Here is a 19,810-nt window from a genome sequence, read left to right on the forward strand (position 1 = left end):
GTGCTCGTTATGTATATGTTAGAGGGAAAATTTGGGAGTTGGTTTTCTATTTTTTTATAACTATGTTTTAGTGTGTACGTGTGTAAGTTAGAAGACAGTTTTCAGGAATTGGTTTTCTCTTTCTTTCACAAGGGTTCTAGGATGAAACTCAGGCTGTCAGCCTTGACAGAAAGTACCTTTACTTGATCCATCTGTCTTGCCATCCCTCTAATTACATTTCTAATTATTCCCTGCACTTGGACTGATGATGGGCACAGAAATAGCAGTAACAAAAATAGTGAAGACAAAAGGAAATTTAGCAACTGGCATTGAGGATACTACATCTAAAGGTTGGCATGTCAGGGAGGCAGATGTGGCTGCCACTGGAACAGACATTTCCTGAAATAATTTGGGGAACGTATGTAGGTGTGACAGACATAGACCTGCAGCGATATTTTTAGAAACAGTCAAATGGATGGTGTGTATTTTGGGGGGAAATGGTCCTGCCACACAAAGTCAGGATCTTCAGTAGGAAGATAAAATGTGGGACTGATGGGGACCGGAAGAGGAGATAGCAGTTTTGGTTATAGTGAATCACTTACACAAAATGTCTTAGGAAATCTTAATTAAAACCCAGCTCAGAGCGGATTCAGTATTAACATTTTTCTTGGGAATTAAATAGCCTAAAGAGACTTAATGATGAATGGCGGTGCATCCATTAAAGAAGAGAAAGTGGGGAGTGAGATGTAGGGACACAGGTATTACGGATGGTTTGATTTAACATCTGTTTAAATGAGTTTTGAGAGGAGTCAGTGATAGATGATAATTAAATTGAACTAGGCACCCATATGGGAGGTGCTATCAATACCCACCAGGGCTACAGAAACACAAGTGGTAAGAATATACCTAAGTCTACAGTCAGCTTAGCACAGAGGAGCTAACCTATTCTGCGAACATTGCAGCTAACCCCTCAGAAACAACCAGCTTGTGGAGAGTAGTGAGCATTGGAAAAATTAGGATACTTTATCTAGGATGGACTGGATGTTATCAGTATAAATCACACCCTATAGTTTCCATAAATATTATAATTATGTTCAATTTATATCTAAGAGAAAAAAAAAAGCCCTATTAATTGGACAAAAGAGGGAAAGGTAATGGGATGGCCTAATGCTACTTGTGTTCTGATGCTAATTTCGGTCTCCCCAAACTGCTGCAAAGATGAGAGAGTCTGCACATAAGACACTGAGGGACCCTGCCCCCAGTTAATTCTGATTGGTAAATAAAGATGCCAGCAGCTAACAGCTGGGGAGACGAAACATAGGCGGGTTTAGGTTTCCTGGGCTTCAGACCACAAGGATCAAGAAAAGAAGGAGCCACCATGAAAGAAGAAAATCTGCACAAATGGAAGAAAGAGAACGTCAGTGAGATAGCTGAGCCATAAAATATGTGGCCCTGTGGTCTGGACAATGATTTAAGAGCAGCCCAGGTGGAACATAGACAATAAGGAGTAATTTGGAGTTATCAGTAGGAAGGTGGATCCTAACCAAATGAAGGGTAAGCAGCTGCCCAACTCTTGGACTGCCTAAGGTGTATTCGGACATTTAAGACTGTGTATGTCTTTCATCTGGTAACATAAACGATCTAAGGAAGGAATTTCATGATCTTTTAAAATATTTTTTTTAGAACAATGAGTGTATGTTTAAAAGACTTACATACTTTTAGACGATTTTGATCTTCTCAGTCTCTTAGTTTTGAGTTATAGGATAAATAATTAACTATCAACATCAACTTTGCACACGAGCAAAGGATTCTGAAGACATTGTCAGTAGCCGAGGATTAAACCTGGGTGGATACCACCTTTCTGAGCTCCCGACCAACACCAACATTTTTTTTTTTTTTTCTGCACAAAACTGAAAGCTCAACATATTTCTTTGAAATTCTCAGTGAAGGTTTGCTGTAGACGGCTCAGCCTCAGCCTGCATGGTAGGGTTGGCTAGAGCTACAGATGACACCTTCACAGCATGACTGGTCAATGCCATTAGAGTTAGTGTCCAAAGCTCTCCTAATGGTGAGGGTGGATGAGACCCATTTCTATTATGGGATGGGGAGAACTGCCTCACAAACTGAAAGTAGATGTGGAGAGGGCTGACTACCGAAGAAGGTAGTGGGATATCTACCATGAAATGAAAAGTAAATGTCTTTTTAACGTGTTAACAGTTTTAGTAGCTAAATGACAGACACTGAACTATTTATTCCATTTCCGTACTGCATTACAGGTCTCATCATGAAGTTTCACCATACTCTCCCATAATTCCATCCTGGTATTCTTAAAACGTATGGATTCCAGAGGTCTGTGGTCTGATTTGACCAGTGATGCTACTGTATGTTTAAGGCACGTTAGCAGGGGAAATAATTTAGTAATATGGAACTCGTCTTGGTTTGTGCTGGCTACACCCCTCTCTTCCAATAATGCATTTGGCACCCTTGCTCCCTCACCTTCAGGAAGGATGCATTCCCCGTGCCTCTCCAAACAAGCCCCTAGCAACTTCAGGTCCCTGCTTTGATTGTCCTCTCTGTATATTCTGATAAGAGATCAGAAAAGCAAATCTGGCCTGAGCTAGTTTGGGCTACAGGGGAAAAAAGACAAAACTCTGCCCTCCACCAAACCTTATCTTATTCCTATGCATAATTTGACGTCCATAGGATCAAAATTATATGCATCATGAGAAAGAAGAGGGCAATAGATAAATAGCTTAATATGTTGATCAAGACAGAGAGTCATCCAAACCATGGGTCTGAGCATCTTCTCCACATTGCTGCTTTCTTCTTTGCATCAGATGCTTGTCTTTTCTATTGTTTGGCTTTAGATAAAGTTTCCTCTCTATTTTTTCCTCAAATATATATGGGCTTTTGTTTCAATTCCTCGGACCAGAAACTACAAACTTAGAAACATCTAACTGTGACTGAACACTGCTTAGCAGTTACGTTCTGAACTTGTGGTCCAGTGCTTGTGTAGAATGACTGTAACCTTATATGTGGGTGTGAAAATGTGATCACAGTCATCTGACCATTCATGGTTAAGTATGCATTGTAAACCACAGAGACCTTAATATGACGATTGTAGCATTATTTTTACAGAAAAATTATAAGATGCTTAATGTGTGATGAAAAACAAATGGCCGACTTTGTCTATGTGTTAATTTTTCTATTTTAAAATTATGGTTATCTAAATTTTAAATTGAATACTTTTTAAGGTGCTTTCCTTTCTTTAATGTCTGACAATATTCTCTTTGCTATCCATGTTGTCAATCTGAGCCAGGTGAACAGAAAATATTGGTTAAATTTTGGTGGAATTTAGAACAATATCTGTCCACTAATGCTCGGTTATGGATCTTTTCTATGATAAAGATAAATGTACAAAAATATGCTCTAGATGGGTCGAAACCTAAAACATATCAACTTGGGTTCCAGAATTCTGAAAAATACTCCATGGTTACATAGGAAGAGAGTTAGGAAATGCTACCCAAGGCCTCATTGATGGCGAGGATAACAGAAGAGATTCTAATCTTGACCAAGAGAGAGTCATCACACGGAGGGAGCATTCATTTCAGAATGAGTGATGAGTTCCGCAAAGCTACAAGACAACGCCATGGGAGCGACTGGAAATCTGAAATACAAAAGTTCACAAAAGGATGCACAGGATCCTGTGCTTGAAGAATTTGCTGTCAGGTAAGAAAAAAAAATCGCCAAAAGAAACAAATCCATGTTGACCTTTTTTTTTTTTTTTTTAAATGACTAAATTTTAAAAGAAACACAATAAACAGCTGACAGGCGATAGTGTTGATACAAAGTTGTATCAACTTTAGGAACAGATTGTACTCCCGACTGTATCTGAAAGGTGAGGGCAGGTCAAGAGGATGTGGATAAAGGATAAGAGTACGGCACCATCGTGCTCTGTGTGAAGATTAAAAATGACATGCGCAATACACAGAAGCGCTGTACCGGCGAAGGTGATTCTGGGAGATTATAATGGAGCTAGGTAGGCTAGCGATCGTGGGGGCATGGTACTTGTCACACAGAGCATCGCCGCAGGTGAGCAATACCCACACAGCCAGATCGATATTGTGTGTACACACTTCACTTTGCCACCCTTACCTGAGAGTATGCCCCTTCTGCGTCCCATGCTTGTTGGCACAGACTCACATGGGTGTCTGTCACGCTTGCCTTTGCCCTGTGCTGTCTGCTCATGCATACTATTGTGTTTGCACGAGGACAGATATCGAATGGAGCGTTTCTAAAGATTTATCCCTTGTTGAGAGGCAGCACGTGACAGCACCGCACACTTTCAGGGAGGCCTGCACGGAATTGAAACTACAGATGGTACTGTCAGCATGCTGATGAAGCACTCCCTAGACTGCAGTAAGTCATTGAAAAGCTCTCTGCCGGAGCTCAAAGGGGACGCAGTTGAAGCACGTGGCATGCGCAATGCACTGAGGACTCTCCACGGACATGCGCAATACAGAGAAGCTTCATGTGACAGGTGCAACCCGCAGAGGAGCCTCCATCCCGTTTTCCCCAGTGTGGTTTATAGTGTTCAAGGTTGGGGAGGCTGGAGGAGGTATTGGCATGCTTTTTATTCGAAAGTATGTTTGCAAGAGGTAAATGATAGAAGGGGACTGTTCTGATGCTTGTTTTTAACATTTATGTTTAATATATATGTGAGTGAGTGAGTGAGTGTATGTGTGTGTGTGTGTGTGTGTGTGTGTGTGTGTGAACAGTATGCGTGCATGGTGGGTGACTTGAAGGCCAGAAGAGGCTCACAGATACCCTGGCATTGCGCTCATAAGCTGCCACGTAGGTGCTGGGAACTGGATCTGGGTCTGCGGGAAGTAAGTGCTCTTAAGTGGTGAGGATTCTGTCTAGTCCCTATAGAATTTACTTCTGATGAAGAAATCCCTTGTACACTCTAAACTATGAACTAAGACTTTGCACACATGACTCAGGTAACAGAATAGATGTGAAGATTAAAACTTTATGAACAGTAGACAAATAAATAATGAAGACTTATTTTCTGTCTACATTTGTATTCTATATTATAGAATCTGTCTGTCTGTCTATATATCTGTCTGTCTGTCTGTCTGTCTATCTATCTATCTATCTATCTATCTATCTATCTATCTATCTATCTATCATCTATATTCAATATATATATATATTTCCACTGAGGAGGCTTCTTCTGCTTTTCTTAGTATTTTAGATCCTCTCTGAATGTTGTTTATTTGAATGTCAGCAGAAGACAAGTTCGAATCAAACAAAGGAACACACAGGACACAGGAACACACAGAAACTCGACCGTGCTTCTGGCCTGCTTCCAACCAGGCGGTGCTGGGACCCTCATTTTCTGTTTTGCATTTTAATAAAAGAGATTGTTCTGTTTTCCCCCATTGTTTTCTTATTTGGTCCGTTTGTGAGAAAACAAGAAAATAGTTCTTCAGGGATAAATATCATAGGCCACAGGGTTGTCTTTATAGGAAAGAACCTGCAACGCTGTAATTTCTCAGACTGTATTTTCTTGCTTTATTATATTTAGATGGGGCAAGTTATTGTATGGCAACACCCTTTTGTTGTATAATTTTGTTAGGTTATATACTACTGCCTAATATAGAGATTGAGTCATAAAATTAATATACTGGATTGTACTTATCTCAAAACAGAATTTTTCCTCCTCAGTCTACTTAACATATACCAAACACATGAAAATATCATTCTGATTGTAATCAATAAAACGTTTCTTTTCCTCGTTGAAACAGGTGATATTTTATATTTTTTTCCCTCCTGAGTCCACTCCATCTTCAAAATTCTGTTGCTTCCTTTCCATCTGGCCTGGCTGTCATCTCCCACTTCAGATGGGTCTTTCATAGGAAAGAGAAGCCTGTGGGAGACAGGACTTTGGGCAGTGCTGGTTTGTGATTTCAGATGACCCTCTTTCGAAAAGGTGCGTGAAAAGCCCACTCGGCCAGAAGAAAAGCAGAGCAGGAAACTTTGCATGGAAAAATAAAATCAAAGTCTGTACATACAAATTGACAGCTAATCTGTGTAGAAGGCAAGAGTTACAGGAGCTAAAGAGAAGTCAGGCCAAGCAAATGAAATTTATATAGACACACACACACACACAATTGAACAAATAATAAATCAGAAATTATTGAGGAAAATTAATCTATGCCATGTGTTAGAATGGCATAAAAATCATTACTCAGAATTCTTAAGACTATGGTAAAGACTTTCATAATTGGTAATGGAAGACCATCTTTGCTCCAGGAACATCTAGAAGAAATCTGGGGTTGAAGAGCAGAGTGAGAAGGGAAACAGCTGTAAATTTATTAACAGGAGACAGGAAAGGTAGGGGATTCTTCACCAGGTGACCAGGTAGGGGTGGAGGTAGAGCAGAGATGGAAGAACTCTATCAGATTTATAGGATGGAATGTCTCTCTGACCTAGGATTATTGCTAAATCCTGGCTCACCAGGCCAGAGGCAGAGCCTAGGGATCCATGTAACAGAGTATCAGAGGAGTTTCAATGAATTGACCTCAGGAAAAAAAAATAGTAATGAATATTCAAATGTTTAGGGATTCCCAAATGTCTAAAAAAACCACAGATGGGATCCATAATTGGTAGCTTGTGGGAAAATTAAGAGAATGTTTTGAAAGCAAAAAGAATGAAATTTTAATTTACAAAATATAGCATATATCATGTGACTAGTTTTTATAAACAATAAAGACCAGACCCCTCAGTATCCAGTTTGTGATAAACTCTCAGCAAGCTAGGCACAGAAGAGAGTGAGCTTTTTCTCATGAAAGAGCAGAGGCAAACAGGGAGAAGCAAATTTACAGTTTACAAGTATCTGGTGGCCGAAGGCTGATGTTTCCTGGAGGGAGCACCAGCCATCTCTACCTTTTCAATGAGTTTTGTGCGTGGATGTGCTCACTGGTGCAGACACCTATGGTGTGACTTAGACGAGTCCACACCACACTGAGGTTCTTCCACAGTAACCAATAGCTAGTCCAGTGGTACTGATTCTCTGCCTCTCTGGATAATGAAGTTTTATACATGCAAGATAGTGTCTCGTTAGCCCAACCAACAAGACAAAAACCATAATCACTGGAGAGAAACTTTAAAAGTGACTTTATGGAAAGCCTGAGAAAATCACGTGGCATTTTATATAATTGAAGAGTGTTGTGCTAAGTATCTAACACATATCACTTCTCAGTAATAAAACATTCTTTTTTTTCTTATGTAGCTAACCAAATGAGACATTTAGTAGATACTGATCTCTGGGACAGAAATGTGAATAGGGAGATAACTAAGTCTCATAAGTAGATAATTATCAACAGAGACATTTATCAGGAGAAGAATGGACACTGGGCTTAGGAAACAAACACACTGAGGGGTTCTGCCAATACTGATTAAAACTTATAACAAATAGGTCTTTCCAGTGGAAAGTGAATATTAGAAAGGAAAAGCTACCTGAGGTTGATAGAGTGTCGACTGCAGGAAATTCCAGTTGTTCTCTGGCTGAAGTGCATTATGGGAGTAGCCCCTGTTTTGCTGGCTACCCTCATGCTCCAGACATCTGAGATTTAATATTGTGGTGATAAAAACAATAAGAAATACCTTAGGTAGCAAGTTCTGTACTCATACATCTTAGAAGAAGTAAAGAGTGAACCCTGGAGGTCCTATTTCTGTAAAATATGAGATTTCCAGTATTGTGTCAGTTCTTGAAGCTTCATAAACTTGGCCCTGGGCCTGAGACACCAGGATTCTGAAAGGTGGAGTCTCTGGACCCAACATCATTTCTGTTGATCAGACAAACTGAGTCTTTATAGCTTAAAAGTGTAACAGGCTACTGACTATGACTCAACCTGTTAGTCAAACAACTGAAAATGATCGGTCCCTCATTAGAATATGTGTTTGACAGTATATAACTCTCAGTTATCATGAGTTATATAGGATCTATCATGTATTAGGTCTGTTTCGAGAGTTAGACAGCTAAACATCAGTAGCATGTGTCTTTCATTTCTTAGGAACTATCAGGGAAAAAGGCAAGGAATGATAGCACGAGAGGACATTACACTGCGGGGTGTTTTAAGTGTGTGATTCATTTTCTCTGGCTATTTCAAAATCATGTATTAGAGTTTCACTGATTCACAAAGTCAGACACTGAGATGGGAGACAGGGTCCCAAAGTGCTCTGATGCTATTTAATTCTCTCACATCCAGCTTCCACATTTTATTACATTAAGGAGCTGTCAAGGGGGGAGGCTTTCATCCAATTCCCCTCATAAGCATCAACAGCCTGCCTATACCAGGATCTCTTCCTAGCTTTTTGAGGAAAGCCAAATCTAAATTTCTTTTCTATCCAGGATAGTCCCTCCCCAACCAATCTGACAGAGTAGCTGACATGCATACTGTATGTAGTCTGAACTTGTACTAGGTCCTGAACACATGAAGACTCAAAAACTATAAATAGAAGAACTTTTGTCCAAAAGTAGTTACCTTGGGAAAGGGCAAATCTCTAACAAATGTTGTCACACAAGAACTAAACATGCAAAACCATAGAAAAGCCTCACATACTAACACCTTTGCTAGAACATGGCAACATTCTTTTTTATGTTGTATAAAGAAAGAAAATGCTTCACGCTTTCTACCATTTTGACCCTCTCTCCAAGTAGAACAGGTATCTGGATGCATCACACCACTATTAAACAAGAGCTCATCACAATGATCTCTCAAAAGCAGGAGCTTGCACCCCGCCTTTCTGAGTGCTAAGTATCCTGACAGAGTCACAAAGTTCTAATCATCCAGGTTGATCTCCTGTCAACCTGATCCATAAGTGTCACACTGACAGAGGACTAAAAGACATGCTTTTGAATTTGACAGTTGGTGGTAGCCCAGTGAAATGTGTGATCCCATGTGATTATAGCGGTGTGGCATGGGTAAAGTTTGGGTCACTCAGATCAGAGATAAGGGCAGAGAGAGAAGACAGATCACTGTAGCTGCGTGGACACGTGCAATGATGGATGCATCCAGATAATTTTGTCATTGAGGTGAATGGAAAGTATGAGGTAATAGAGTGGAGAGCTGTGGATATAGATTAACTCACAGATTGTTGGTCTAGCATGCCCAAAGTGCTGGGTTGGCTTCCTGCACAGCAGAAAATCAACATGTTGGCTCCCACCTAGAATACCAGCGTTTGACATATGGAGTCGGGAGGCTCAAGAATTCAATGGCAGAGTCTGCTATTCAGCGAGTTAATGACCAGCCTAGACTAAAGACCGTAAGAGTTATCTCTGTTTAATGTTTGCATTCCAGTCCAGATATGATGTTGAAGGCTAAAGAGCTACTTTAAGATAATATTCCCCCAAATATGCCTCTTTGTTTATTAATCCAAGATTCATTCTAGTCTGTTCACAACAATCAGGAAGGTAGACACACGCACCCATAGGGGTAGTTTTAACTGAAAGCACTGAGATGGTTCTGGTTTCCCTCTTCATGTACAACCTACCCATTTCCTGTAGATGAGCGTAGCTACCACCTAATCTAAAGACATAGACTGCTCTCAATGGTGGGCCTGGGCTCCCACAACAGGCTGAAATATATGAACTCTGACACTATAACAGAACTTGTCACAAGACTCACAGTTTGGGAAAGGTGCTTGTTGTCATCTTTTATTTCTAAGATGGTCACTCACTTGACAACAGGTTATTAAGCCACAAGCCATCTGGCCTATCTTTGGCAGGTGTGAGGTGTCAATGGTAAGAGAGGTACAGAAATGGGTCAGGAAGAACCCTTGTGGCACTCCCAGATTGTACTTCTGAATCTCTTTGCTTCTTTTTCAACTTTTGTCTCCCTAGGAAATCAATTTCATTTTTATCTCTTGTCTCTTGCTGGATGATTTACACCGTTCTTCCAGAGCACACCAGGAGTCACCTTAGAAATACTAATTATGAACCTTACATTCCTGGCTTTTAAATAATGAAAAAAAAAAAAAAAAGAAACTTGAAGGCATACAGACACAAACAATTCTGTCTTCCTAATCTCGGTGGTTCAGGGAAATACACACAATATAAATGTTTAAATGCAAAGCGAGATCTGTTTTAGAAACAGATACATAAGGGAAATTAACTTTTGTAGACCTCAAATGCCGGAAATAAGCTTTTCATTCCTGAGGGCAAACATTTTTGAACTATGCTTCATATAATTCCTATCGTTTTCTTAGTTAAACTCTCCCCGTCCCGGCTGGCTGCTTTTCTATATAAACTTACTTTTATTTCTAATTACATCATTATAGAGATGAGAATCGGGTCTAATTAAATAAAAACATGAAAATAATTGTCATTCCCTTATCTGCTACCTTTGAAAGATGCCTCTTTAAAGACAAATGTGCCCTCCAAGGATCTACTAGACACAAAGGGCACTTACACAGCCTCATCTGCATCTCCATTCACAGATTTCCACCAGTCTTCCCTTTTGTCTCAAATACATATATTCAACACCTACTTGGTTAATCAACTACCACACACAGGTACCATGGATATGCTAATGGACTAATTACAGGTCTCCCCTCAAAATAAATGAGCCAGAACTAATCCCTCAGTAGAAATGCCACACAAGTACCTGAAGAGCTGAAAGCCTTTCCAAAGAGCAAAGAACCTGCAGAAAGATTCTCACACCCTATTGCATTATTTTTCAGTAAGAATGAAGCAGAAACAACTCACAGACTGTATGAAGTCCAAGAAAAAAAAGAAAACAAAACAAAAAAAAAAATAGTCATGCTCAATCCTGACCCACCAAGAATACATTGACAAATTCTGGGTTGTACCCTGTATTACATGTACTGTCTGCTCATTGTTAAAAAAAAAAAAATCTTTACACACCAAAAAAAAAAAAAAAAAAAAAAAGAAGAAGAATGAAGAACCCCCTCCCCCACCCCTGATCGCATTGCATAGAAGGAGGAATATGTGGCTTCCTGTTCATTCGGAATAGTGTAAGTAAAGAAAGGTAGTTCATCAGACCAGGCCTTCTTTGCACAGGAAGTCTTCCTGGCACATGTTGGCACTGCAGCAGCAAATATAAGAAAAGAGGTAATGAACTCTTGAAGGTCTGGATCTGCAGTGAGGAAAGAGGAAAACGACGTTTCAGATGTTTGTAAGGGGTCTGAGCATTAAATAGAAGGTAAGAAGATAGAGAGTGTGAACACATGTGTGTTTATGTGCATAGGTGGCCATTATGTGTGTGGTATGTGTGCATGAGCAGGTATGTGTGTGTATGCATGTATGTGTGATTGTGTACAGAAGTGCGTGTACATGCACAGTTGTATGTGTATGTACATATATACATATATACAGGTGTATATATGTACATGTATAATATATAGTGGCATGTGTATGAACATTCACTGGTGTGTATGTATATGTGTGCATACATGCACAGGTGTGTGTGTTTGTGTGAACATACACAGATGTGTGTGTTTGGGTGATCATGGATAGGTGTGTGTGTGTGTGTGTGTGTGTATGTGTAGACATGCACAGGTGTTTGAGTATCTGTGAACATTCACAATTACGTGTAGATGTATGTACATGCATAGCTGAGACAGTATACATGGACAGGTATATGTGTTTATGCACAGGTGTGAGCGAACATGCCAGCATGCATTTGTTCATGCATAAGCTTGTCTTTGAAGTTCATGTGTATACAAGTATGTGTGTGCCTGTGTGCATGTATGTTTGTATACACACACATGCTTCTGTATGTGCTTGTGCCCTTATAGAGACATTTAATATCCTGTTAGAGACATTTTCTTACCACATGGCACAGTTGGCAACAAAGTGCTCTGCTTCAGAGATGCAAGCATGGGAGAGACTTAATTCTTAGGAGCGAACTACTGACCTCTGAAGGAAGGAGAGTGGCTGAGAAGGAAAAACACCGAAGGGCACAGAGAAGATCACAAAGCACAAAAACCATGCATAGAAAGGAAGGCATCAGGAGAAAGGGCAAATTCAGGGAAATGAAAATGGGAAATTGGGGGACGGAGGTCAGAGATGGAGCCGAGGGCAACACCGTACAGGAGACATTTGGCTAATTTTCAAAACATGCTGACCTGTATACCTCATGCCAAACTACACCCCGACATTTACCACGAATTCCTCATGATTCAGTACAAGTGAATAATGCACAGTACTCTGTCGCCAGATGCTGTAATGAGTACACGGGACCCTGACCTCTCTGGCCCCAAAGCGACTTAATCTGATCAGGTCTAACCCTCAGGGTTGGAGAAGGCCTAGATCAGTGGTCTCTCCATGGCTGCGATGGACTGAGTGTGTACTGGGAATGACCAGCATTTTTCCCTGTGAGGTGTGAAAACTCTGGAGTGAAATGAGCTCCCTGGGGAAAAAAAAAACTGTTGAACAGATGACTTGGAAAATACTAGAATCAACTGTATGCTTCCAAATCTTAAAAATCCTGATCTATTGATGTTACTTCGTCCTTGTCATTTCAATCCTAAATGGTCAGAGTACTAAGGCAGCTGCAGAGGCTTGTAATTACTTAAATGTGGACATAAAATGCAAAAAATTAAATAAATCAAGAACAAAATTTTGTCTGATTGGCAAGGTATCAAAACGAGCCATTTACCATCTAACTTAAAATTTTTCCCAATGTACTGACTTGATTTTATTGAGGCATGCAATATCTAATAGATAAATCTACCAATTTGTTAATGCAGTCTTTGGTGTATGTCAACAAAGGACACTTATCCTGTTTCCACAACAGGGAACGGCAAGTTGACTATTTAAATCATATGCTGAAACACTAACTAGTTGTTTTTAGTATTCTAAACTTAGATTAAAAACATACCAAGTGTCAGCAGGTCAAACACTTGTGGGATGTAGTAGCTACTTCACACTCCCTATATATAGTATATGTTCACTGTTAGTGTGAGAGCATGTGTGCATCTGTGCACGCAGGTGCATTTCTTGATTGTGGTTCAGCCCTTGCACTATGGTCTCTGGGCATCAAACACAGGTCATGTGGCTCATGCACTAAGTGCTTTTACGAGCCCAAGGTATTTATTTGCATTTGAAACACTAACATCGATTTGGAAGTTTCTAAAGCTGTGCCATCTGGATGCCTGGCGTCCGCTCTGATTTCCCAGGGAGAACAGAACAGGATGCCCTGGAAATGCCTGCCACAAGTGCAGCTCACATCCAGTGGTGTTACCTGAATGACACTGTCCCCAGGACTCATGTCTGTGTAAACATAGACATCATAGGAGATTTCAGGGAACGTGGGCGTGTTATCATTTGCATCCATCACCCGGATATTGACCACGACTGGCTCACTTTCTTGCACGCCATCAAATGCTGTTATCTGTGGAGGACAGAACAGAGCATCGATGTTGGATAAATACAACAGGTAAGAAGCTACACTGACAAGCTAGTACATTATTAACATGATTTAAAAGCACACTAAGCTATGTTGCCAATAAAACAAATCAGAGAGACGTGAATTACAAATATCCATAATGTTTTGATGTGCTAAGGAAGGAATGACTGAGGACACTCACGTGTAGTCACAATAACTTTTAAATAATGGGATGTAAGAAGGTTTTAGAAGCCTATGGGGGACCAATGACATTGCTGCCACTTAGAAGTTAGCTCCATTTTGGTTCTTGTTGTTGCTGTTTTTGAGACAGGATTCCTATGGTCCCAGCAGCCCTCAAACTCTATAAAGATGATGACTGCTCTAAAGGACGACTCTGAATTTGATCGTTTTATACTCCTAATTCCACTGTGTAAGGGCTGGGGTTACAGGCATGCACTACCACATTTGGATGGAACCTAAGACTTTAGGCATGCTGGGTGTCTTAGTTAGGGTTTAACTGGTGTGAACAGATACCATGACCAAGGCAAGTCTTATAAAGGACAACATTTAATTGGGGCTGGTTTACTGGTTCAGAGGTTCAGTCCATTATCATCAAGGTGGGAGCAGGTCAGCATTCAGGCAGGTATGGTGCAGATGAAGCTGAGAGTTCTACATCTTCAATGGAAGACTGACTTCCAGTCAGTTAGCATGAGAGTCTTAAAGCCCACACTCACAGTGACACACCTACTCCAGCAGGGCTACACCTCCTAATAGTGTCACTCACTCGGCCAAGCATATACAAACCATCATCCTGGGGATGTACTCCATCAACTGAGCTATATCCCCAGTTCCAGTTACTACCCAACCCCAAACATATAACTGAAGAAGTTTCCTTCAGGATTATAAACTTTGTATATAAGACGCTTTTCCTAAACTGACGGTCTTAGGTGAGTTAAGGAACTGAAGGCCATAGATATGCAGTATACGATTTATTCTATTAATATATAAAATGGCCACATAAGCGATTCATTAACATCCATTGATAATTAAGTACATAACAGGCTTCAGTACTGCAACCCTCTGCAGGCCCTCTGGCCTGAATGACTTCCACAGTCTACTATATATTTACACTGTGATTGTCATATGAAACATCATAGAAGCTACAGTTGCCTGCTCTGTGGGCTCTTCTAGAATAAACCCCTAAGGAAGCCCCATAACTTGTGTCTTTGTATCATCTACTTTTCTCCCTCTCTTCATTTGAGAATTGGGACACAATCAAACTTGGTTCTATCTCTATGATTCTAAGGACTATGTGTGTATAGTTCACTTAGATTCTCCCACGATATACAGGGACAAACCACAACTCTAGTGACCTTCATTCCTCCTTCCATGAGTCAAAGCCGAGTCTTTGTCTCCCTATTACCAGCATGCCGATGCAGACACACTCTGGGGCTCCTGTGTGCCCTGTGGCTTGTCCAACAACCCTCAGTGTTTCCACCTGTGTATGTCAGCAGCACCCTCTGAACATCACCAGGTGCTCTCTGGAGGGAGGATCATTGCTAGTTGAGATCCACCTGCCTCAGACAGCAGTGAATTGAAAACTCACCCATACCCCCAAAGTTAAAAACAATGCTTTATTTTGTGGGTTACAATTTATATCATTCACTCCTACAAGGAATTGTGGGAAATATTTTTCTCCAGGGAGTAAATATTAGTATAGTTTATAAATATAAATTAATATAAAATATACAAAGATTAATAGAGGAAAGATAGATAGATAGATAGATAGATAGATAGATAGATAGATAGATATTTTCACTTCTTCTTAACATGGCATGTTTTAACCTTCAGATTATTGACCTTGTCAACTTTAATGTCAGATTCAGCTATGTTGCATATCAGTAATATGCACATATATTAAATATTTTACCAGAAAGGTGTAGGTTTGCTGTTCTTCTCTGTCCACAGGTTGAAGCAGGGTGAGGTAGCGGGTGATACCTGTGGGTGTCACAGTGAAGACCGAGGTGTAGTCATTCAGAAAAAGATGGAGCTCTGGATCTTTTGTCTTTGAAAAAAAAAAGACATCATTTAAAAATGATTAAACATGCAATGAATTTTTAGTTTATTGTCTGAAACTTAGGTTTTGAAATTTATTACAAATACTCATTGCTATATGAAAAATCCCTAGAGGAAGAGATAATCAGTAGCCTTTACATATAAGCAACCAAAGCCACACATGTTAACACAATTAAGATATAGATGGAAAGACAATAGGAAGAAAGGAAACAAGCTAATTAAATGTACTTCTGGTCACATAATACCAGATTTTCTAGGTTTTATTGGATCCAAGAAGTAAGAAACAAGAAGAAAGGGAATTTGGAGCCTAGAATCTCAGATGTAAAATCTTATAGTCACTTCATTTGTAGTAATAAACTGAACATATTCACAGTACTGTATTTCTCTCACTTTTAATGTAAAACAGGGATAGAATTGGTGATGAATTATTCATCACCCACAAATATTGGGCCTGCTTTTTCTGGCCTCATTTTAATACTGTAAAGTTCTTCAAAGAAAAACACAACATTCTAATTAAAACCTTTCAGATGGTTTGCTAGAAAAAAAAATATATATAAACTTAACACTTGTTCCTGTCAAAGAGCCCAGGGAAAATTACACTATGGAGGACTTTTTTTTTTTTTTAATTCAGAAGTAAGATAATTAACATAACTTTGAAAAACCTTCACAGTTTTGCCCACCCCTCCCCCAATGGTGAGACACTTTTCACTGCTGTTGGAGAAGAGACTGGCATGAGGGAAGGAACTGCTGCTGCTTTGCGCAGAAGCAGCTGAGGAGAATCCAAGGGAACCCAGAGTCCACTGCCCCGCCCACTTATGCAAATGGCTGATTGCGGGAGATATACGTTTACAGAATGTCATTCCCTTCAAAAATACTGTCCGGGTATGCTGTGGAATGTGTCTTGAGAACACTTTTCTACGTCCTTTATTAAATATTGATCACTGAGCACAGGGCAGGGGGCTGTCAAGGGCGTTAACTTGGGGAAAAAGTAAGACCTTGCATTTTAAGTTTCCAAGGTCGGAAAGAGAAAATAACCACCGTCTAAAAGTGGGCACGCTTTGAAGAGCAACACGCTTTCTTCAGTAAATTTTTCACCCTTTCTCTATTCATTATTCAATAATTAAATCTATTAAACCATAGAAGCCATGACCTTGTATTCTGATGTCTCCAAAGGGGTCTTCTAGCTCACTACACTTTAGTATTCTGAGCGCCATTATTGGCCTAGAATGTAGGTTACATCGATTGAAAAACTCTATTAATTTAAAAATAAAATAAAATGATTCATGAAAAACTGACTCACATTCCTGAGAATCCATCTCTCAGACAGCTCTTCCCATTGTGGTGACATTCAGAGATTAATTTAAAGGTGGTCAAAAGCAGTCAGATTTAGTTTCACAAACAAGTGGGGTGTCTGCAACTTTTCAGCGTTTCTTTCTTAATTTTATCCAGTTACAATACTTTAAAATGAACATTACTTCCCGTTCTCTAGGTGTGTTAGCAGTCTTGCCCTCCTCACATGCTTTACTCATGACTGCAGGCACTTATAGTGCAGGTATGTGAGCTTTGACACGATGTTTGTGTAATAGCTGTGGATTTCTTCCTTTCGGTTCCTGTCTTCCATTAGTTTCTTCTTTCTTTCAATTTACTGTCCTCCATTAACTGTAGACTTGGGAGGTACGGTCATTAATACATTCACATGTCAGCACAGAGATAATATGATGATCACTAACTTGTCACCCTCGGTGTGCTTATGTGGCTTAAGCGAAATATAATTCATTCTAAAAGGTACCATTTTCTTTGGCTAATTGTATGAGGACGAAACGATTTTCCCTGTCAGATGCTACTCATTTGAAATCAGCACACACCTCTCTAGATGCAGAGACATGAGGTTCCGAACATCTCTGTGTACTGTTGTCTTGAGTCTTTTACTAGAAACAGACCGTAGATGAACACAGTATCTCCCAGAACTGGCTATCACCTCCTTACATGGACCTATGACTTAACAGGGCACACTTCAGCTCACACTGCCTGTCCCTCAGTTACCCTCTTACTAAAATAGAGTTTCTGTGACATTTATGTTTATTTACAGCAGGAATATTTTATATCTCAATAAAGGGTGAGTAAATACTATTGCTAAATGCCCTTAGAAATGAACATTTAGGACAGATTTGGAAATGCTAAGCAAATTCTCACTTACGCATTAACATTTTAGGTTGCTTTTAAGGTGAATGCTGAATTATAAAATAAGTTATGTTTTTGACATCTTGAATAAAAATGTCATGTGATTTTGATGTATGTGTGTCAACAAAACAGCACTAGTGCTTTAAGAATTTTATAGCTACAAGCTTCATCTTTCTTGATCAGCAATATTTTAAATATGCCAAGAAACAATCTCCACTTTAGGTTAAATACCCCCTTTCTCATAAAATTCAGATCTTCCTTTGATATCACAGTTTTGATTTCATGAGTATAATTGAATTTTCCTATAGTTACAGAGTCAAGTTCGGGGAATATTTGTGTGTTCACAATTCCCTGGACCAGATAAGAGTCTAGACTCCTATTTCACAGAGGATGTGAGGGCAGATTTTCCCACAGAGCCAGGAGATTTTATGCATAGACATATGATACTCTGACTTTATTTTCCCACTAGGCTGGTAGAATTCATGTAGCAATCACGACTCTAAAATGAACTTAAGTTTGTTAAATATAGAGAATTTATTAATGAATAATTTCTTCTATCAAACAATATATGATTTATTTTACCCCCAAACACCCTTGGCATATATACCAAGACATGACTTATTAGTGTATTGCTTTGTAAACTGTTTGGTATAGGGTAAAATAAACTCCAAGTCACTCGCAAAAACATGACAAAAAATCAAAACAAAAGCAAATGTATATACAAAATGGTAAATAAGTATTTGGATGTAAAATAAAATATCAAATAGTCCTTCATTGTATATACATATATGCCTAAGTTCACATGGTGGTTCATAAGATTTAAAAACAGACAGACATCTAAATGAATCAGTGGTTATCACAGGCATGCAAGATGATATGCATGTGTGCACATGTGCACATAAAACATATCTATATATGAGCCCATATACAGGTATGCATATTCATGTGCATGTGCACACATCACAACAAATGACAGTAATTGAGAAAACCAAATCTAACTTGTCAGTTTTGATAAATGAGCAGTTGAGTACCAAAGTACTTCAGTAAATACTACCCTATCTTGAATTTAGACCTTTTTAGCAAAGAAATGCCGAGATGAATTTCCAATAACTAGAAAGAATCTAGAGATGAAGAAACCACTAATATTCAAATAACAGTGAACAGACTATTTGCTGACTAAATTATCACTTATATTGGCAAGTGATAATAAAGATTTATTGGGAAAGAGAAAGAACTAGAAATGGTCCACAGCAACTGACAACCACAAAACCAACAACCTGGTACCTACAGGAACTCCACCAGGTGGCACCTAAACGCAAATTAAACATGAAATGAACATGGTAAACATAAAGGGTAACATGCCCAACCAAGCACACAAATACACAACAGTAAAAGGAGGAACAGAAAGTATACTTAAACTAACAATACTATCCGTAAGATATACAATCATCTTTTCTTAGAACTTTTGACATATCTACAGTAGAATTATATTTTATAAATATCTACTTATAGGTACAAGACACTTTAAAAATATTGATTAAATATCGTAAAACATCAACACTCATATATTGAATTCACTATACTTAGACAAGCCAATGAAGAATATCAGTGGATGCTCACAATAGAGAAATTCAACACCAAGCTTTTCCTGGCTCTCCCCGCTGGAAGTGTGGTGGTCTATATTGTTTTCTGTAAACCTTGTGCATTTCATGATGCTCTTACAGAAAGAACTGTTTAGAAACTATACTGGTAAGAGTACTGTTAAATCATATAAGTAACATTTCATGTATGTGTACATACTGATCTATAAAAAAATATAGACTGGTACAAGAATGTTCTACTTAGTAATTTTTCAGTCTTACAATAATGCTCAGGGTTCATTTAAACCCTAGGTCCACACCATGAATGGCACTATAACTCAGCATGCTTGGCTCTTCTTTCCTAATATCTTGTCTCACTTTTTCTTGGTAGGGATAAGAATTTAAATTTACCATCTGTAGGAATAGATCCAGTTGGCTGGACCATTGGCGTGTGTCCTTAGCCTTGAATACTTTGGAAGCAGCCCAAACGAATCTACTCTGCACTGAGCTCTGGCTTCTCTTGCTTGAGGCCAATCTCTGTCTATATTGGTAGTATCTGATTGAAGCCACTCATTT

At 39.3% G+C, this 19,810-nt stretch overlaps 1 protein-coding gene across 11 annotated transcripts in view; it reads right to left on the reverse strand.

The window, feature by feature from the left end:
- PCDH15 (protocadherin related 15) overlaps positions 1 to 19,810 on the reverse strand; it is a gene marked incomplete at both ends in the record, with an annotated part of 610,552 nt that overhangs the window by 252,916 nt on the left and 337,826 nt on the right. For 10 of the 11 annotated variants that reach the window (XM_080938401.1, XM_080938402.1, XM_080938403.1 and 7 more), the window contains 2 exons: positions 13,254 to 13,403; positions 15,328 to 15,462. In XM_080938401.1, coding sequence (XP_080794527.1) covers positions 13,254 to 13,403; positions 15,328 to 15,462 — 285 coding nt within the window. Of the gene's footprint in view, positions 1 to 13,253; positions 13,404 to 15,327; positions 15,463 to 18,942; positions 18,964 to 19,810 lie in introns of all 11 variants that reach the window. The other variant, XM_080938400.1, reaches the window with a different exon arrangement.

This window comes from Micromys minutus (genome assembly GCF_963924665.1).
Source record: "Micromys minutus genome assembly, chromosome: 25".
Classification (NCBI taxonomy): domain Eukaryota; kingdom Metazoa; phylum Chordata; class Mammalia; order Rodentia; family Muridae; genus Micromys; species Micromys minutus.